Genomic DNA, 21,750 nt, shown 5'->3' with positions numbered 1-21,750 from the left:
TACTTAGCCTTACAAAAGTTCAAGTACAGTGTTATTTCTTGGTTCATCTTAACCACTGGTTTCTGTATTTGTGGTGAAACTGCCAGCAGTAAGAGCCCATTTAAAGAAACTAGGGTTAGGAGCATCTTTCTGCTGGAAGCATATGCTAACATTTGGGGGGTACCTGAACTTTGAGCATGAAGAAAGGTTGCAAGGCCATTTCGTCCCGGAATGAGGGAGTATCACATTATGTCTCTTGAGCATTCCAAATCTTCCCCGCTTTGAGGGATGTTTGCATTGGAAGCTTGCACTGCTTGGTGGGGTTTCTTGAACCAGACTTCACAGGAGTGCTTTGTCCCCTTCAAGTCCATCTCGAAACAGATAGATTGGACGATTTAGACCCTTCCTAGTAATTTCTGCTCTCATTATAGCAGATGTGGAAGGCGAAGAGGGTCCATTTCATCCTTGGTAAAGTTATCAAAAGTTAATTCCTGGATCTTTCCCAGGAAGTGTCCTGCATTTTGCAACTAGGGCTTCTGGGCTAATTCATCTACAAACCTTCATTAGCTAAAACCATCAGATTAAAAATTAACTTGTTAACTGGTCAGTGATTGTCTACAGATTTGTGAGAAAAAAAGGCTTTTTTGGGAGAAAACTTGGCTTTTCTAATTGAAACAATTGTATTTCAGGAGTTGTTTTTTGGTAGTTTCCCTCAGAACGCCTCCTTGTTTGAGCTGTCAGGATAAATGTGCTAGTGTTAGCCCACTGTAACTTTAATGTCTTATAAATGATGTTTTGTTTGCTAGGGGTGGGGGCTGTTTCTGGGTTTGGCTTTTTTTGCTATGTTGAATTGTTCCTGTCAGTGCCAGAAGGTGGACAGATGAAACACAATTTAAAGAAATGCTTGCTTTTAAAGTCCTGTGCAAGTATGACTTCAACAAGTGTGGAAACTGGAGACTTTACTTATGCTTTGTAAATTTTGTTGTGTATGATATGTATTAATTATTCCATTAACATTAGGAAAAAATATTAAATGGAAAATCTGAATATTGTGAATGGAATAGTTTGAGAGTGGTGGGAAATAGATGGCCACAGCTAGAGCAGCAATATTAATGCTTAATTACTCTATAAATCTAGAATTTAGCTAGGAACTGAACAGGAAGATCTAATAATAGTTTATGGCAACGTCATCAGTATGATATTCATGCTAACAACCAAGTAGATTATGTATTTAAACTTTTTAAGCAACTTCTGTGCTACGTAATTCATCTGTCTTTGCTCTTTAAAACAAAAAACCTGGGTGAAAGGGTTTATTAAACTTCAATAATACTAAGCTTTAAAGCAATATTAATGCAGTTTCACATTCATGGACTCTTGTAATCATATCTGACACTGTAATAAACTGGTTCTGTAAGGTGCTATGAGACTTTTTCTGTTTAAATATAAAATGTGGATTGTATAGCTTTTCTTTTTTTTTTTTTTTTCCTTTTTTTTAAATGCGTGAAAGTTTGGGGTGTATTTGAAGCTTAACCATGAAATCCCACTCAGGAATCTTTGAAGGTGGTGCCTTTTTCCTTTTTTTTTTTTTTCTTTTTCTTCTTTCCAGTTTTCTTGAGTAGTTTTAAATGAAATATTCAACTTTTACAGCCAAAATGGAACTCCTTTAAACTCTTCAGTCAGCCTCTGAGACAAAGTACTCTCTGAAGGATCAAAGACAAATTTCTTCAAAAGAACTATGTCAACCTCTGCATGGTTTTAAAAATTACTTTTAAAAAGGCTAGTGAAAGTAAATAGCTTAAATTGCCTATTTGATAGTTATTCTCTGGAGATGCCATTTCACAGACTTTTCATTATAGATCGGTACCTGGTCTTCATGAATAGGAAGTTCTAAAGTTAAGCCTTTAATATTGTATTTTCTTCTTTGTTTTAACAGCTCAAAGAGAAGAGAAAAGGAATGAAGATAGAGCAGAGCCTTCATCAGCATCGAAGAAAGCTGTTATATCTATGATGGAGAAACAGACGTCTTCTCTCACTAAAAATATTCCTTCAAAGAAGTCCCCATCCTTCTCTAACACATCACTAACTAAGCAACCACTTAAACCTGCTGGAAGTTTCAAAGGTGTAATTCCCAAGAAACCTTGGCCTTCATCAGGCAGTGTTCCTTCATCAGGCAGTGTTCCTTCAAAACACTCATCTCTTTCTCATGGCTCATCAGTTTCCAAAAAACCAGCTACATCTTCCAGTTTGGGTGGAGGACTCAAAAAGCCTTCACTGTCTTCCATGTCTACTGCATCTGGAAGTAGCCAAGCAAAAGCATCAGCTAGCCCTATGCAGTCACAACCCAACTCTCAGATTCGACAAAATATTCGACGATCCCTAAAAGAAATTTTATGGAAGAGGTGGGAGTTCAAAGCACTTATTTTATATAGGAAGCTACAACTAGAAGTAAATGTTTAGTCTGCAGAGTTTTGTTTACGTCTTGATAAGGGATATTGAGGGATTGAATTTAAACTACAAATTACTACAAGTGTAATTGGCATTTCGGGTTTATATTAAAAAAAAATTAAAAAATCCTGATACAAAATAAATGTGTATGTGAAAAAGCCTTTAAAAAACAAGAGAAACCTCACTATTCCATTTATATTGAGGCAATTACAGTTGAAGAATTCAATTACAGCATAGAAGCTTTTATAATGCAGGTGATCTGAAGTTTTAAAATCTGATGATGGCAGTGTTTGGAGCTGTAGAGGTTGTAGGGAACATAGTACAGGAAATAGAGTGAAAGGTTAAGGGCTTACTGAAGTAGAGATTCCACCCCCTCCCAACATAAAAATGAACCACAACAAACCCTGGTCAGTGGACAGCTGTATCACTTAGGAAAGAAAAAAACAAACAAACAAAAGGCAGATTTTCCCACAATGATTATTAAAGCCAAGGCCAACTGTCCAGACTTATTATAGACCACTGTGGTCTGGTATTGTAGCTGAAATGGAAGTGCAGTTCACAGTGGAGTATCTAGGGCTAAACCTCAAGTGCTTGGGCTCCCTGTGCCGTTCACAGCAGAGAAACTGCTAACTTCAGTGCCATGAGCAGGAGTGGTTGTAAAGGCTGACTTGATTTCCCAAAGGCTGTCTTGATTTCCCAGAGGCTGCCTTCCATGGCTGCCTGTGGGCAGTAGTGAAAGGTTGCCGTAGTTCACAGTTCAAGGTCCTGAGACAGACTTTGGCTTTGAGATGTCTTTTAAAGGAGTCGTGAGTCCTCACTGAGTAAGGAGGAGCCTAGGTTAGCGTCTTCCTCTGAAAAGTTAGTTTTTATGAATGCTACCTGAAGATTCATGCCTAACGTAAACGCACGTACCCTCTTTTGTTTTTAACAGAGTCAATGATAGCGATGATCTGGTCATGACAGAGAGTGAAGTAGGGAGAATAGCACTCAATATTGAAAAGGAGATGTTTAATTTGTTCCAAGTTACGGACAACAGATACAAGAGTAAATACCGTAGCATCATGTTCAATCTCAAGGACCCCAAAAACCAGGTTTGGAATTTCCTTAAACAGTAAACATGTACTGAAATATACTTTTGGTTTTTAATGATATGTCATACTGTACTCTCAAGAGTTTCAAGATAAAAACTTGTGAATTGTACTATAAAAGAGTATTATAAAGCCATTCAGATCTTTAAAATTTTTTTTTATCCAAGTAGGAGTTCAAAGTCTACTTTAGTTGGTCATGTGTATGTATTAAGTTTGGGCATTTGGTGTGAAATATTTATTTACACAATGGCTTAAAACAAATACAGATTTTACTGATTTCTCCTCTTGCGACGTTCTGTAGCATGTTTTGGATACTGCCCATGTACATGATCATATTTATGCTTTAAAAGAAAAAAAATGATGCTGGTACAGATGAAAATATTCACTAGAGAACACTTGAAATTTTTTTCTTTTTTCTTTTTTTAATTTCTACAATAGATATGAAACAGTTGTTCAGCTTCTGACATTCCTATTCAATTATATTGATAGTTATTGATGATAATGAGGGAAATTCATCCTTTGTGTTTATTTCCACCTTGTTTTCCGGTTGCTGCACCTTTCCAAATTTGCTTATAAGTAGTCAATATTTTTAATAGGGAATTAAGAAACTAGAACAAGTTTTGCCTATTCAGCACTGCAAATCTTGTTAGTTACCCAAGCAGGTTCTCTTCAGCATGGCAACAAAGTCTGTTTTGTTTTCAGGGACTTTTTCATCGTGTCCTTCGTGAGGAAATCTCACTGTCAAAACTAGTGAGAATGAAACCAGAAGAACTTTTATCTAAAGAACTGTCTGTATGGAAAGAGAAACCAGCTAAAGCAGTAAGTAACATAATTTTCCCTTATGTCCTTAGATACAAATTAGGAGTGAATTTGCCAACCCATACCACCCATATTATGTTAACGCACTGTTTTCTTCATAATTAAATACTAATAATGTTCAGTTTCAACGTGCTTTTTTTCTACCACCAGCCAAATGATAACAAAGTACAGAATAAAATTATAAAATAAATATGTTGACTTTTTATGAAACTGGTTTTGTTTCTTTCAGATGATAGAGTCAAGAAGCAAATCTCATGAAGTCAAGAAAACAACTGTAAAACGGGAACATGTACCAGTTGTAAATATGGAAGATTCTCCCCCAGTGTCCGATTCTGATGTAAGTATTGGCTGTTGCTTCAGCATGAAGACATCAAGGGAGATAAATGGTGACTAGGGCCTCAGATTTTTCAGCAGAAGTGCAGATTGTTTCAATGAACTGTAAGGATATTGTTACCTACTATGTGTGCTATGAGCATTTTTCCTTTTGGTTTGAAGGAGTGCAACAACAAAATGATAGGCATATTTTGCGTGCAATTCTAAAATGCTGTGTATTTTTCAGCCCTTGCTGTCAATTTACAGAGAAATCTTTTATTTCTGAACATTATGGAGTGAAATAAGGACAAACATTATTTGAGAACTCTATTTTTTTAAATATTTTTTTGTGTTTATTAACTTTCAGGAGCAGCAAGAGTCAGCCCGAACTGCACCAAATTTAAACAGTGCTCCTTCTCTAGATGTTTTTAGCAGTATGTTGAAGGATACAACAAGTCAACATCGAGCCCATCTTTTTGACCTGAACTGCAAAATCTGTACAGGTATCTACATTGCTGACTTCATGCAAAGTAAAAGAATTGTTATGTTAAGTGTGTTGTTTGTTTAGTTGTTTTTTCCAAACTATTTCATTGTTAAATCGTAATCAAAAGCTTTTGAAATAAATTTCTAGGTCAGATTTCAGCATCTGAAGATGAAGTACCACCTAAGAAGATAAAGTCAGCAGCTCCTGTTAAAAAGGTTGAGTCAAAATCAAAACCAGAAGTTCAGCCAAAATACGAAAGTTCTGCACCAACCCCAACAGCAGAGCCTGCCAAAGAGGCCGTCTCTGAAAATGCAATGGAAACTGAAGTCGGACCAGTAGCAGAAACAGTTTCTCAGTCAAGCGTAGAAAGAACTTACATTCCTACAACCCAGGGCCCTAATAATGCAGATTCTTCTGTACCTGAAGAGGCTTCTGCTTTTCCTGCCTCTTGTGCTGGTGGAGTTGTCACAACCGTAACAGTTTCTGGCAGAGACCCTCGGACAGCAATGAGCAGCTCCTCTGGTATTGTGACGCCAGCCCTGCGTTCTGGTCCTGCATCTGACAAAGTTTCAACAGGGGAAACAAAACAGGAAACTTCAAAACCAGTTATGACTGTCCCCAAATCAATATTAACAAAACCATCATCCTCACCAGATCCAAGATACTTAGCAGTTCATCATTCACCCAGTATCAAGTGCGTATACTTAATAGTAAGCCAAGCTACCAAATGTTTAATGTGGTTATCCTCAAAGTCCCATGTCCTGTTACTGCCGCCCCCCCCCAAGACAAAAGGCATGTTCCACTTTAAAGTTCAGGTAGCCTGATTCAGATTTTTAATTTACCATCATTTACCTTCTCTCGTTGGTCTAATTTTTGGAGCATCAGCATATGGTGACAGCAAAGATTCTACAATGTGTTTCAGCAGATAAATAAAACTTGAAGGTATTATGCAGACTTAGAAGTCTGCATGTATGTTAATGTATAGAAAGCAAGTGACCATGTGAGAGATGGTTTAAAGGCATTTCCAGATTTTTCATCCCATATTAAAATACTGTTACATCTCAATTTATGAATTAAAATTAACCAATTGCTCAGCTTGAAAGGAAGTGGAGTTCTTTCATATTCTGGGTGTGTACAATAGTAAAAATAAATACTGCAAAGTATATCCCTATGAAACTGCAGTTAAAAGGTTTTTGTTTATATCAATTTCTTTTCTTTGAGAATCTCTTTCAGATGGGTATTGTTGACAATTAGTGAAAGTACCCAATTCAGAGTAGTGTGTTACAGTCAGAATCACAACAGTTATAGTGCTAACCTAATTTTATAAAAGTCATATCTTTTGGCATCTTTTTGCCTGTGTGCGGCTACAAGTTTATTTTCAATTACTCTTTGCTTTTTTCAATAATACTGAGTTAATGGAAAACAATAACAAAGCATTTAGTAAAAATTCTGTTATTCGTTTAAAATAAAATATTTGGTGAATAGGAGGAGGGAAGAAAAGTGAAAAAGAAGGGACCATTCTCGTTTGTATTCTGTAACCTTTCTGTTTTGGATTTGTTTTGCAGTGTTGCAGAGCCACGCTCCCCTCAAGACAGCGATACTTCCCTCTTTCTCTCTCGTCTCAACACCATTTGGAAGGGATTTATTAACATGCAAAGTGTGGCCAAATTTGTCACTAAAGCATATCCTGTCTCCGGGTGCTTTGATTATCTTAGTGAGGTTAGCACTGACATGTTTATGTGTTTGGAATAAATCTGTACTGCAGTTCCTGTTGCTAGAAAGGCTGGGGTCAGTATATTGTTATATTAGAACTGTAGCAGTGGTAAATGGCATCCCTTTAGTAATGGGAGGGTGTATGTTCAACTAATGAGACAGTATAAAGGTTTGCGCTAAAACAAATAAGCTTTTCTTTCTTTTTGTCTGAAGTGCATTTTATGTGACTGTTAGGAAGTTTCAAACACAAATGTGTGGTTTAGGACTTGTGTTAGTACAGTTGGTTGTTCTTTTTGGTATTGCTTTTGCTAAAATTGGGTTTTACTGTCCTCATGACGGGAGGCTCACTCGAATTCATGTGACTTCTAGTCATAAGTGCAGCATTTCCTGAGAAACTGAAAGTGTGGAGAAAATCTGTGTTTCAAATAGCAGCTTCCCTATAAAAACAAAGCCAGTAATGGGCATACAGAACTATTAGACATTTTGCTGCTATCTTTGGGAGTGCCTTTTCTGTTTCCTGTGTACTGTTAGCCTTTTGGTAACATGCCATAATGAAACACCATGAAATTTAGAAATAGCCTGTCTGACGTTAGAAGAGTATGTATGAAAGTTTACTAAAATATAATAGTGCATTATCCACTAGGCTACTGGGATGGGGCAACCTGCACTGCTTTTAATCATTAGTCTCTTTTGGTTTTTCTCATACTACCATGTAATACTTCTTGTTTAGGATTTACCAGATACAATTCATATTGGTGGGAGGATCTCACCGAAGACAGTCTGGGATTATGTTGGCAAACTCAAATCTTCGCTTTCTAAGGTATTCACTTAAAATCCTTTGCAAAACCCAGAAGAAAAATGCAGCAATATAAAACGACAACTTTATTATAATATAAATTAGTAACCAGCAAATACTGACATAGATCACACCTGGAAAACTACTGACACCACTTATTCCTTTGAAATTTTTCATTTATTGAAGAAACATGGGTTTGAGCTGCAGAACCTCTTGATATCTCTCTTTCTCGCATAGTAGTTAAATCTTCATACTATTTATTCATTTTTATGATTGAACATAAATAATCTGTTCAGTATTGAAGATTGAAATTCAGATTTTAAAGAAAAGGAACTTTAATATATAAATGTAATAGATTTTACTATTAAAAACACTTCAGAAGTGAAAAAATGATGCACAGTATGCAGATATAGTCATGAAACTAAGAATTTTCCATTTCTTTCATATTAATTTGAGCCTCCGGATGTTTAGTTTGATATAAGATACACAAGTAATTTGTATTTCTGAAAATGACAAACCTAATTGTTTTAATATTACAAATTGAACAACAGTACTCTCTCAAAGCTGGAGTACTGCCTTGAAAACATAGTTGGAGTGATAAATGTACAATTTATTTTTACCCCGGCATTTGCCCTTTACCATTTTATTTGCTGGTATGTTGCAGGTTGAGTTTTTCTACTTTGCTTTTGTATTACAGGAATTGTGTTTGATTCGTTTCCATCCTGCAACAGAAGAAGAAGAAGTTGCCTATATCTCTCTCTACTCCTATTTTAGCAGTCGTGGTCGTTTTGGTGTTGTAGCTAATAACAACAGACATGTCAAGGATCTCTACCTGATCCCCCTGAGTACTAAGGACCCAATTCCTTCCAAACTCTTGCCCTTTGAGGGACCAGGTAAGCACAAAACAGGGGAGGTTAAATGCTAGGTAAAATCACAAAACAAAAGTCAATCTGAGACAAGTTGTTGTTGAATGTTTAATGTAAGCATTATTAATTTTTTTTAATATAAAACCAATTTTTAAAGTACATAAATAGGGGAAAAATTGGAAATCCAACTCTGTTCCGGATAAAATTGTCTGAAATTTACATAGGCTTTCCAACAAGATGCTTATATGCTGTTAGGAGGATGAGTTTACCTGTAAAATCAAGTATGTGGAACAGCCACTACACTGAAAAAAACAAAACAAAACAAAAACCAACAAAAAAAACCCCACCCTATCTTCAGCAACCCATAAATTCACAAAACCTAGGCCCTTAGAAGCCATTTACTGTCACTTAAATGAAGCAGGACATTTAGCCCACAGAGGAGCCAAGAAATCTATGAAGACAAGGTAATATTTATAGTGGTTTCACTACATTGTCACTGTCTCACGCTTATTGTTATGCTGTATGTGCAATATGGTGCACAAGATGTTTGAAATTTTTTGTTCTAGTTGGAGCAAACTCTAGCCAAATCACTGACTTATGAAAATTAGTTTGTTGGTGGGGAAAGGGATCCACATTCCTTAGGGTTGGTATAGGCAGGTTATATTACAATCTTCTATTTTTAGATAAAATTACGAGTAGTAGTGTTTGGCTTGAGATTGCTCTATGTTTGTTCATTGAACATGGTGACAGAAGAACTGAGAATGAATTCAGCCCTGAAACACCCTTCTATTACAAAATTTGAAGTCGTCTTCATCTGAGACTGGAGGAGGTCCATATGCTTAGTTTCCAAATAAGTACCTGGGCTTTTGTATAAAATAACAGATTGAGAAGCTGAAGAACTACAGGTTACAACGAAGGTAATACTTCATTGTCACAGCAGTGGTTTGGAAAATATTAAACGGTAGGTATGAAACAGCAAACATGCAAGGAGCTGGCCTTTCTGAGAAGCTGATTCTCTTCTACTCAAATACAAGTTTAGGACTAAACTCAATAAAGCATTCTCAGGCCTTATATGCAGGAGCAACAGTGTTTGGGACAGGTTTTCATGTGTTAATGGCATATGACTTCAACAACAACAACAAATGATACATCGTTAGTTAAATGCTCTCCCTTCCTCCATGGGATTGCAAAGGGTGCTTGCTCTGCGTCCTCAGACAAGATTTTTCTCATACACCCCAAGTCTGTCTTACCTGTCCTTGAACAGTGCACAGTCTAGGTAATTGTTTTTAGGCTATAGCCAAAAAGGCAGGATTATTACTATCTAAATTATAGCAATATAGCTATAATTGTTGAATCTCAGCACCTCATAGTCTTTAACTTGCTGAATTCTTGAAAGATAGGCAAAACCTGTTGTTCCCATTTCATAGCCAAGAAGTGAAAACACTAAGTGCAGAACACTTTTGGCACAGGCATGCAGGCAAAGAGTCTTTAACTCATGGACTGGTTTTTCCAGCCAGAACAAGAGAAATACCCTCCTTTCTGGACAGTAACACAAGAATGGGATTGGCCACTGAATCAGCTGTAAATGTTTGCAGTCTTTTGCTGGACTAGTAAATAACCTGCTTTAGGGAGGCACTTACCTAATTGTTGCCTACTTGCATTCCTGTGGAAATACTAGCCTTCTTTTTTCCATTTCTCTTTTCCATTATAGGTTTCATTTCAAATGAAACTCTTAGCTTGGAGGTTGGCAAATGTAGACAAACTCATACTAAGTATTAGTAGAGAAATTTGTAATATCAGCCTGGTTTTGCTGAGTTTCAGGTGCAGAAGTTGTTAAAAACTGGAGGGTGTTGCTCAGAAGAAATGTAGTTATCATTTGCAGGTGTTGTTCATGGAGGCAAATTTTGAGTCAGGTTTTCAAATTGAAGGCAAAGTGGATTAAAGGATAGCAATAGAAGCAAGGTTCCAAAGGCAGAGAGGCCATATGATATAACAGTTTCACAGAAGACCCACTTAGGCTTCTGCCATCAATTCACACTTCTTGGAAACTTCTGTAGCAGCCTTTACCTCATGGTTGTGCTAAGTTGTGTTCATATTTTAAAAACAGATCCGGTATGGGGGAGGAGGGGGGCAAAAAAATCAGGTAAGCTGTTTTTCTGTTTGTGTATGTATAAAACCACAGCATAAAAGACATGTAATCCATATTTTTTAATGGCATCTGATGGAATTTACCGCTCTTTTTTCTTTCACAATCAATAAAAATATTTTATGGAAAGTGGTCATTGTCTCCTTAAATTTAATCGTGTACCTTCAAATAGAGTTTAGCAAGGACTCGAAAAGCATTATGCTTTAGATAGCTTAAGATGATTTGATAAATACGACTCGGGGTGGGGGGAGGAGGGAGAGGACAATAAAACCCTGCCACTCCAGAAATCCTAGTTAGAAGATATTCCAGCTGTATCAACCAGTTCCATCAGGCACGTATGGATTATGAATTTCTCCTGTTTTCTGATGGACTGGATTTGGAACACAACTGAGGACTTCTGAACTGCACTAGTACCTACAAGATCTACAAAAAACTTTGACATGGCTGATTTAAAAACAGAGGAAAATGGAAGGTTATCCAGATTTATACTTAATTCATCTCAGACATTTATTGCCAGATTTTATGTATCAGTGGGCTCTTCTGCATTGTCTTTTTGCAATGGTTTACTGTATGTGAATTTACTTGTCTGTTTCACATACACATTTAATGTTATTTAGCACTTTCATCTGTAGATCTCAAAGCACTTTGTAAAAAATAGTATAATCAGACTTAATTACCAACAGAAAGTGATTTATTGAGGGATTTAGTGGCAACGTTGGGAACGTAGCAAGTATCTTGTATAGTTAAAATAAATGAATTTTAATAAAACAGCCATATATCAGCAAAGGATTCCACAAATGTTGATAGATCTCTTTTGGTAGTTTACAATAGGAAGTATGTTTCTTCTTCAAGTACGAAGGCATGAAATCTCATGCTGTTTAGAATGCTCTTAAGAACTGCAACAAATGGAACAAAATTTTAACTACTCTGAATGGAGTTAGGTGTCTTCATCTCAACAGATATCGTTATGAAAGGTAGCAGCAGTAGAAGAACATAAAGCATTATGGACCTTATTTTCTATGCCAGCCCATTGCACTCAGCAAGGGTACCTTAATGTGCAGCACTGTTAAAATGCTGGAAGTTATCTACATCCCTGAATTAAGGGTGCACAAATTTGGTCATAGTTGTCAGTTGCTTTCATGATTAAATGGGGACAAATATTTAAATGGTGTTGATAACATTTAAAGAATATCTTGTATTGGTCCTCTGCAGTTTAAAAATGTACACCATGGGTATGCTTACTCCATTCCTGTGGTTTGGTCATTGAGGTACAGAAATTAGGCATGTATCTTTAATTGTACAGGTAACTTCCTACCACCTGATGATGATAGGGAAAGATGCGGTCATTATATGCATAAATATGGTAAAACTAATGTAATGAAAAAATGTAATTAAGGGGTAAGAAAAACAAACATTCATCCAATACCAATATTTAGTATATCCTGTTCTAGTGGCTTTAGTTACAGGATGTAACTCAATAAAACCACCATGTGGACTTCAAATACATAATAGAATAATAACTATTTTATAAATAATTTAGCACTGAAAGCTACTAACTCTGTCAACACAGCTTGCAGCACTTTTAAAATGCTTGCTTGTGAGAGACAGTCGTTGAGCAATAGTTGGAGACTGCAGCCAACATTTTTGTTATTATCTAAAATTAGGCACTTAACCTATTTATGGATATTGAAATAGAATGGGACTGACCTTTGAAATGCTGGTCTAGCTGTATTTTTCCATTCAAAAGAAGCATTAAGTATTTGATTGCTTTGAATGGAGTAAATGTAGAAGCCAGATTAGGCATGACTTCTAATAGTTGTGTAAAGTTACAGTATCAAAATGTAAAATTTTAATGAATTTATTCTATGATCACTAAACTTAAACTGATTATAACTAATGTTATTAACTTACTACTGGAATTCATTGTCTTGAAAGTGTATTAAAATTTTACTCTAATTAGTGACTTGATCTCTGGTTTTTACAGGGATTCAAAACTGATTTTTCAGTAATTGCTGTTTATTAGGTATCTTGTCTGATGGATTTTTAAAACCTGTTTATTTCAATTATTCAGTGTTTGAGAGTCATTGTGACTAATTGCATAAATCACAAGTCTCTGCATAAAAGTAGATACCCAAAACGTTAACAACAGAAGAACAGCAAATGCCTACTAGGAGCTTTTGGATGAAGACCAATTTGTGAGATACTCTGCACTGGTCAACACTGACCAAATGTGGAGTTGTTATTCATATACTGATAAAGAAAAAATGTAAAGCAAATTTACACACAGTGAACCATTTCTAACTAATGAGTCTATTCTGACTGTAAATTGTGAATGTTTTTTTTCCCCAGTTATCTTACTTTTGAACTATGTCTTGATCTTATATAGTAATATCATTTCATTTAAAGTAGTAAATTATTGTGAACAGAACTGCTAGAATTGCTTTAAGCTGTGGGTGCAAATGACTATTTGGATAAGTCAAGTATTTATGTGGTCCTTTTTGAATAATCTTAGATTCACTGAAAATAATTATTTGTTCAGTTCCTGTCCTGCCGGCTTTCATTGTACATCTCAGCATCCCTCCTCCTTTTAAGAGGCAAATTTGTGCGTGTACTGAATTATTAGCAAATCTTAGTTCTGGTAATGTAGCCAGTTTAATTTTCTTCCATTTTATGAAAAATGAAAGATTATTTAAAACAGCATGTCTAATACCCTCTTAACCACAGAACTATGTAAAACGTGACCACTGAACTGTGAAATAGTATAAATTCCATTCTGGATCTAGAATGCATTCTACAGAATAACTGTTTTTCAAAAACTCTCACTCAAATGTAATTATTCTTGTGTCTCAACATAATTGTAATGAGAGCCATTCCTGATAGGAAATCTCAAGCAAATATTTTAGATTGGCCTCAAATTTTCATTATAATATTGTCTGGTTTTTTTTTAAAAGACTCTTTCTAGGGAGTAACCAGACTTTGCTGTTTTCTTCATTAAGTGATGAAAACAGTTTCACTGGACTGTTACCCATTATAATCAGAAGAACACAGAATTTTAGAGGAGGGTTTTTTCCCTGTTGTCAAGAGATCTCATAAAACTTTGAAGTTATTTTATTTGAAAAATTACTGTCTTTGTCTTATTATCTGTAGTTCATTATTTGGAAAATAAGGTTTATATGGGATAAGATTTGAGCATATGAAGTGGTGATTTAGGGGGACATTCTGTGAACAAAAGTTATTGCTTAATGAAATATATAGCAAGTATTGAAGAGAAATAGTAAGTTTAAAACATAAAGCGGCTATGGTTTTGGTGTGTTATTTAGCAAACTGCAAATAATTCCTGCAGTATAGGCTTTCATTGAAGAGGAAATCTTGACTTAATTGGTTGTAATGCTTGGGCTTTCCCTTGCTGTCAGTTCAGCTAAGTTTTCGTCTTGTACTTAAGTAGGTTCTAACTGAATTTAGCTTAAGCTGTAAGAGTGATGGTATCTTCTCACTGACAGAACTTCATGTTTAAGCTAAAAATACACTAAACTCTTACTGTTTTCTCAGTGTGAAAGAACTTAGAAAAGGTTAAGTTTATTAAATGTGAACATACATTTAGGAAAACACCTGATGTAATTTTCTCATTAGAAGGTCCCCATAAAACTTCAAATTCAGTTGTTTCAGCAAAGTAATGTACCTGTGAATGTGGTTTGCTAATGGCATGTATCTGCAACTGTGGGGTTTGGGGTTTTTTGTTGGTATCAAAAGTTTTCAGTGCTAATAATTAGATATTTAAAAACTTCCTTAATGAGCAGTTGGTTTGGTTTAATAAGAACAAGGAACCTACATATATATATAACTCTTACTTACAGGATTGTGAATAGAAGGAACAATAGTAGGTCAGAGTCTTTGCCTTACCATTTAACCACAGTGAATATTATCTGTTATTTTACAAATTGTTTTGTGTCTCTATATTACTGCTTCCTAGCTGAATGCAAATAATAACTAATGGCACATATAGGGGAAAGACACTGGTCCTCAAATTGAGGACCTTTTAAAACTCATTAGATCCAGAAGTTAAAAAAGCCTCTCTTTATACAGATTTTCTACATTTGCCACCAACTGTATGTTAAAGGGTTTATTCCCTGCCCTTCATTCTGGACATGTTTATCTTCCACAAGTGCCAGTGGGAACTGTGCGTGTAAAAGGAAGAAATACAATAACATGAAACAGACCTACAGACCTTTCTATTTTTCCTCTTTATCAGAAACTCTCCCGTCATTTTTGGATATACTTCTCCAAGGATTCAAGTCTGGAGCTTTCACAAAGGAGTAATTCTACTCACAATTTTATTTTTACTTATAGAAGGGCCTTACAGCATCAAACTGAATCCTGCAACTGAGGGTTTAAAGTCACCTTTCCCTCTGAATACCAGTTTCTTACCCAACCAACCATTTTCTTGCAGAGCAAGCAAACACACCCAGTGTCCCTTTCTCCGACATGCTAAACTCGTGTCTGCTTAAGCTCTCCTTTGCTTGTTTGGTATGTTACCAGGTTGCCTGCTTCTCTCAAGTTTTAAAATAATGTCTAGCTGGAAAAAACCAAACAAACAGGGAGTGGGTTACAAGCTTTAATACTGTTTCCAAACACAGTTTGTTTGAGATTATCTTTTTGGCAACTACTGGTATTTGTTTAACTTAGAGATAGACAAAATATTTATAGACTGGTGTAAATGTCAATGTAGTCTTTTAGCACAGATTGTAACAGAAATACAGTTATGAAGTTTAGCCCAGGTTTTCTCATTTTTCAGTGTGTATACAACATATTTGCAAACTATTTAAAAGTAAATACATGATTTTTCAGGGGAGAGGTAGGGGTTGTTGAACAACAACAAAATGATGTAACAATACAAAAAATATAACAACTTGCTTTGGTTTTGAACACTTGTAGAGACCCTTTTTAATAATCATACCTGTTGCTGCAATCTTTTATTAAAAATATCAAGGAAGGAATTAAAACATTTCTTTACTTATATACAAATATATATAAAAAGTAAAGAAATATTAGATGCATATGCTTATGGGCTAATGAAAATTGCCAATAGGTCATCTAATGGAATTTAGAAAAACTGTTATCTTTTTGACTTTTGTAGCTGTCACTATCTAAAATAATAAGTTTCTACTGAAAAGATAATTAAAAATTAGTTTTTTACATATACAATCTTTGTGTTTCCTTTCAGGTCTTGAGTCATCTCGGCCAAATTTAATTCTTGGATTGGTTATCTGTCAGAAAGGAAAACGTCCTGCCACTGGCATTGAAACGGAAAAGATAGAGGAAAAGCGAAGCAGAATTCAAGCACATGAGGAAACTGAAACATCACTGTTCTCTAAAGGGCCACTAGCTGCTTCGCAGGAGAAGAAAACTCCGAAATACACACTTTATTCAGGAGATTCAACCGTAAGTACAACACCACCTGGATCTCCTCCACCTCCACCCCCACTTCCCGTTCCGGACACCTCGGCAGTTACACCTTCAGTATTAAAAATACTGTCCTCAATTAAAAGTGGAACCACAACTACTGTAACACCACCCATTTCAACTGCTGCTTCTGCAAGCGTTACTGCTACGCAGTCTTCATCCTCAAAAACTGCCACTCCTCTGGAGCACATCCTGCAGACGCTTTTTGGGAAAAAGAAAACTTTTGAGCCTCTTGCTAAGGATTCCGAAACTGTTCAGTCTTCAAATCAGGAAGGTCAAGGTGCTGCTGATGGAGGAATGTCAGCTGTTCCTCTGTTAGATCCCATTGTGCAACAGTTTGGACAGATGTCAAAAGACAGAGCTATAGAAGAGGAGGAGGATGACAGACCATATGATCCTGAAGAAGAATATGGTCCAGAGAAAGCTTTTGAAATGCAGACTGGTGACAGTGAAAAACGATACAATGTGGAAAAGCCATCTAATACAGCAGAACTAGAGGATGAGGCCTACGATCCAGAAGATGAAACTATACTGGAAGAAGCAAAAGTTACTGTTGATGATTTACCTAACAAAATGTATACAGACACTAAAAGCAATTCTTCAGAAACATCTGCTTCATATGTGCCTGATCTATCTGCATCCTCATCCTTGGTAGAACAGCAAAAAATGTTGGAAGAATTAAACAAACAAATAGAAGAACAGAAAAGACAACTAGAGGAACAAGAAGAAGCCCTCAGACAACAAAGAGCAGCTGTTGGTGTTTCAATGGCTCATTTTTCAGTGTCTGATGCTTTAATGTCACCACCACCAAAATCTTCCCTAATAAAGACTGAATTATTCCATCAGGACCAGCAAGCTACACAAAAAGTAGATTTACCTTCATCTTTAAATCAGCAAGCACAAGTTTTAAACCAGGGCTGTGACCCAAGGCAGAATAGAGATCCTCGACAAGCTAGAAGAATGGCGACAGAGACTAATGACAATGTTGATGCTCGAATAAAGCCACAGGTGGTACAGAATGAGATAACCACAAGAGAAAGTGCTCCAGCAAGTTTTCCAAATGCTTTGCAGAGTTCACTTGGTAAAGACGACAAAACTTTAATTTCTGCTACTCAGCCTGGTTTTACTGGTGATAATTGGGTTTCAAGTGAAAAGGCTACTACGACATCCCAGAAAGAGGCATCTAATAGCAAATTTGAAAACACTGTTCAAGTTAATTTGGAAAACGTGAGTCAAGCAGCTTCTGGAGAACCTTCTACATCCAAACCTTTACGTAAAGTGCTGCTTCCAACACCTCCAAGTACATCTTTTCAGCCTAATTTCTCCACATCAAATGACAGTCAGTCTTTGCAAGATATGCATAAAGTATCATGGTCAAATGAGTCAAAGGAAGTAATGGGAAGGGATTCTTTTTCAAATACAATGTTTACTTCTCAGGAGAAGGTAGCTGGTCACTTTGAACCAGAGAGGGGTCTTTCATCAGTGCAATATGACGAACAAAGAAATCCTCAGTCTCATCAATTTGTAGAACAATCTGAAACTCCATCAGTTCAGACTGAGGGCGGACCTTCCCCACAGCACTTTGAAGAAAACCGAGCTGGACCTCCATTTTCTTTGTCTGGGCAGAAGGGAGGGCCTCCACCACCACTGATGCTCAATGCACCTGGAGGACCTCATGGACCTAATTTTAGAGGACCAGCACCACAGTTCTCTGAAGAGCATGGTTCTCCAAATAATGATGGGCAAAGAGGACCTCCATCAGGAAGATTTGGAGGTCAAAAGGGTCCCATTCCTTCCTTATTTTCTACACAGCATGGACCACCATCTCTTTTTGGTGAGAACAGGGGCCCTACCCCTTCTTATCATGGTGTTCCAAGAGGAATGTCACCATCTCAGTTTGAAGATCGGAGGGAACCTCACATGGAACAAAGGGAATTCTCAGACTCCCAATATAATGAAATGATCAGGCCTCCAGGACAGTTCGAAGGACCAGATCCACCTCAGTTTATGGGAAACAGAGGTCCTTCGCCTTTTCCTTTTGGAGGTCAAAGACGACCCCCACCAGCTCAGTTTAAAGGACAGAGAGGAGGCCCTCAGTTTGCAGGGCCAAGAGGTCCAGCCCCGAGTCATTTTGGGGGACCAAGAGGGCCTCACCCAAATCAATTTGAAGGGCAGAGAGGTCCAGCTCCAAATCATATACCTGGTCCAAGAGGACTTTTGCCACAGCCATTTGAAGAACGGAGAGGGAGTCCACCACCCAGATTTGCCAACCAGAGAGGTCCAGCGCCGCTTCAGTTTGGAGGACCAAGAGGAGCCACACCTGCACTGTTTCCAGAAGAAAATGAACCTCCTCCTTCTAGATTTCATTTCCAAGGTCAGTCACCACAAGGTATGAAGCCAACCCCAAGACCGCTCCTGGACCTTCCAAGCCATCCACCACCCCACAGAAAAGAGATGTGGGAGGAAGCTGGACCATCTGCATCTCTTTCCAATATTTCTGGACAAGGATCTGAGTCGGAAGGACAGTGGTCAGCATCTGAATTCCGAGAAGGCAAAAATCCTGAATTTAGAGGCCAGACATTTGAAGGGAGACAGAGAGAGAGGTATGAGGGAGGAAATAAAGACAAGGTTTTAGATCAGCCAGAGCCTCAGCAAGCAGATAATCGACAAGGTAGACCCTTTGAGGAAAGACGAAGGGATCGAGAACACGGCAGACCTTGGGAAAGAGACCGTGGCAGAAACTGGAATAGAGACAGGGACTGGGAGAGACACAGAGACAAGGAATGGGATAAAAATAGAGACAGAAGCCAAAACAAAGATAGAGAGAAGGATTCAGAGAGGTCTAAAGAATGGGAAAGAAACAGAGACCGAGAGAGAGCAAGAACCAGAGAGAGAGAATCCTACAGGAGACGCGATAGGGACCGATCAAGAAGCAGAGACAGAGATCGTGACAGAGAGAAAGACAGGGACCGGGATCGAAGCAGGGAAAAAGAAAGAGATCGAGAGAGAGAGAGAGATCGTGAAAGAGAAAGAGGAAAAGATCGCAAAGACCGGAGTAAGAGTAGGGAAATCGGTAAAGAGATGAAGCCAGAAACACCGAAGGAAACTCAGAAACCAACAGAAACAGAAGCTTCATCTTCCACTAATCAGTCATAGAAGTATGATTGATATTTCCCATAAATGACAGAATTTTACAAGACAGCAAGGACTGAGTCAGCATCTTCTGTATATACTGTATATTCCCACCTTTACAAAAATGCTGTTGTAAAACTAGCCTTACAAAATGTACTGATAAATTAGCAATTTTTGAACAACTGTGAATGAAAATACTCAAAGAGATAAAAGGCAAGAACATACTGGACTTTCACTTGCTGCATTTTGTGCATAATGTTTTTCTTATAAAAATTCACAGCGTTACCTGTACTGAAATTTTGTTTTTCTACTTGCATCTTTATCTTAAAATTTCCATTTACAGTACAGAAATGGAAAAAGTCTAAGAAGAGCATATTGCTTTTTAAGATTATAAAGTTATGTTTTCCAGTAACTTGAATTGTAATTTTATAAGAGAATTTAATCCAGACCTTAGGAGCCATACTTTACATCTCATTTACGTGATATTTTGGTGTCAAAGTTGTTCCTACAGCACACGCTTTAAAAAAAAGGAGTCCAACGTTGCCATCTTGTTTATTTTACAACGGAAGAGTCGTGTGTATTTAGGAAAAGGCTGCAGAAGAACAGTGTTAATAATTACTTGTGACTGATGGAGGATTTGAAAAATGGAATGTTATAAGCTTAAAGTGCACTATCTTCCTTTTTATATACAGATATTTTGTGTTTTGGAATCCATCTGTTAAGTGTACAGCAAAGATACTAGTCGTACTCAGTTTTTTCACGAGGCTGAGGGGTTTTAAATGTTGCATTTTTACAAACCTGTAATTAAAGAACAGACAAGAGTAGCACCTTTATAACCAGCAAAACTTATAAAAACATCAGACATTTATTTGAAAAAGGCTAAGACTATAAATGAATTGGTATACCAAAGGAAAGAAGAAGTTGGTTAAATAGGCCACTAAATCTGTTACTTCAATTGAATTGATTTAGTGGAGCATTTTTTTGGCTTTGTTGTGTTTTGTTTTTGCAGAATTTTGCCATAGACTTAAGAAATGTCCCCATTTCATTGTATTTTTCATTCAAAAAGTGTTCTGCTCCTGGAAAAAAAAGTGTCACTGTTTTTTTGTTAGACCCTACTTAGTCTGGTAGTGTACATAAAACTTTCCACTGAAAAAGGTATAACTGCATTAAGCTTGAAAAGAAGAGTGGTGGTACTTCATGTTGTGTTTCAAGAGGGAAGTTTTTCACTGTGAAATACATTACATCGCTACTTTTCATGTATTCTTCAAGTACGTAATTCTAAAGTATGAAATAAAACCCCGCTAATGTGTTTGACTGTGTAAATTAACAGTTGGGTAAATATTTTCATATTTTTATAAAAGAGTTTTGGAAATGTAAAATTAGATTCCTATGAACATTTGCATCTTGAAGACTACATTACAAGTAGCATGTATGCCATGTATCTCACTACAGATTTTACAGTTCCTATTGGTGCATCTTTGAAGTCCTTACACATCAAGGATTTGCTGGTTGAAATGGTCATCTGTATTCTGAACCTGTAGACAAAATGTTAAAATGCAGAGAGGTGGTATTAAATGCAAACATCTACTATGGTGTAAGATTTTTTTCTTAATGAGATGTTTCTAATTTAAAGACATACATAAAAGTATGCAAAAAGTAAGTGTGTTTGTTTAGGTTTACTTGATAGAAATTTCTGTAAATTGTATTTTATATGGCAAAATATATCACTGTACATTAAAATATGGGACTTCACAGGTTTTTGTTACTGTAAGTAGAATAAACATCTACAGAGAACTGTTGTCCATTTCTTAAACCTGTATGTGTATATTATTTTTTAAATATTGCTACATCTGAACAAACCACAAGAGTCTGATGACACACAGCTTTCACTTCCTCATTGTTTAACAAAAGAAGATGTTTTGCAGGACATCACTACCCATCGATGTTTCATTGTAGGCATTCTAAAAAGCATATGAAAATCTGTGCTTATCATTTTTCTCTCAGTTCTAAAACATCCCCTAATTTATTCTGAAGGGCTTTTTTTATTTGAATTAGGAAGTTTGTAGATTTTACACCAAAAAAAAAACCAACCTAAAGAAAAGAGAAAATATTAATTAATTTAGGTCAGCTTTGAACTTAAGAAAAACTCAGTTCACACCACTTATGAATTCCTTGACTTCACGTTGTTACGAAATAGATGTGCGGGTTTTCATCTTCTAGGAAACACTCCTTTATCACAGATCAGTTTGGGGAATCTGATCACGATTTAGGAACAGTAAATGCATCCTCCCACAGAGGTTGTGGCAAAAAAACCCAACAGCAAACAGACAGACACTAATGACTTATTTTTTTAAACCACAGCTTTATATAGTTTATTATGACCTGGACTTGGATTTTGTAGCAAGGTTCCTGTGTTCTACGCTGCAGCAGACAGTAAAAGCTAAGCTGAAAAGATCATAACAATTTAACTCCATTTAGAGACTAAAAATGGTACTGAATTGTTATCATGC

General features: G+C 36.6%; 1 protein-coding gene across 4 annotated transcripts in view; it reads left to right on the top strand.

The window, feature by feature from the left end:
* DIDO1 (death inducer-obliterator 1) overlaps nt 1-21,047 on the top strand; it is a 56,341-nt gene extending 35,294 nt beyond the window's left edge. For all 4 annotated transcript variants that reach the window (XM_075020745.1, XM_075020734.1, XM_075020727.1 and 1 more), the window contains exons 8-17: nt 1,913-2,378; nt 3,356-3,515; nt 4,215-4,331; nt 4,561-4,668; nt 5,011-5,146; nt 5,275-5,821; nt 6,693-6,846; nt 7,571-7,660; nt 8,334-8,529; nt 15,870-21,047. In XM_075020745.1, coding sequence (XP_074876846.1) covers nt 1,913-2,378; nt 3,356-3,515; nt 4,215-4,331; nt 4,561-4,668; nt 5,011-5,146; nt 5,275-5,821; nt 6,693-6,846; nt 7,571-7,660; nt 8,334-8,529; nt 15,870-19,264 — 5,369 coding nt within the window. In that variant the 3' untranslated portion in view covers nt 19,265-21,047. The remainder of the gene's footprint in view (nt 1-1,912; nt 2,379-3,355; nt 3,516-4,214; nt 4,332-4,560; nt 4,669-5,010; nt 5,147-5,274; nt 5,822-6,692; nt 6,847-7,570; nt 7,661-8,333; nt 8,530-15,869) is intronic.
* Nucleotides 21,048-21,750: the final 703 nt, after the last annotated feature.

Source organism: Buteo buteo, chromosome 2 (assembly GCF_964188355.1).
Source record: "Buteo buteo chromosome 2, bButBut1.hap1.1, whole genome shotgun sequence".
Classification (NCBI taxonomy): Eukaryota; Metazoa; Chordata; class Aves; order Accipitriformes; family Accipitridae; genus Buteo; species Buteo buteo.
Note: the sequence above shows the minus strand (reverse complement) of the source record. Positions and strands in the feature narration are given on the sequence as shown.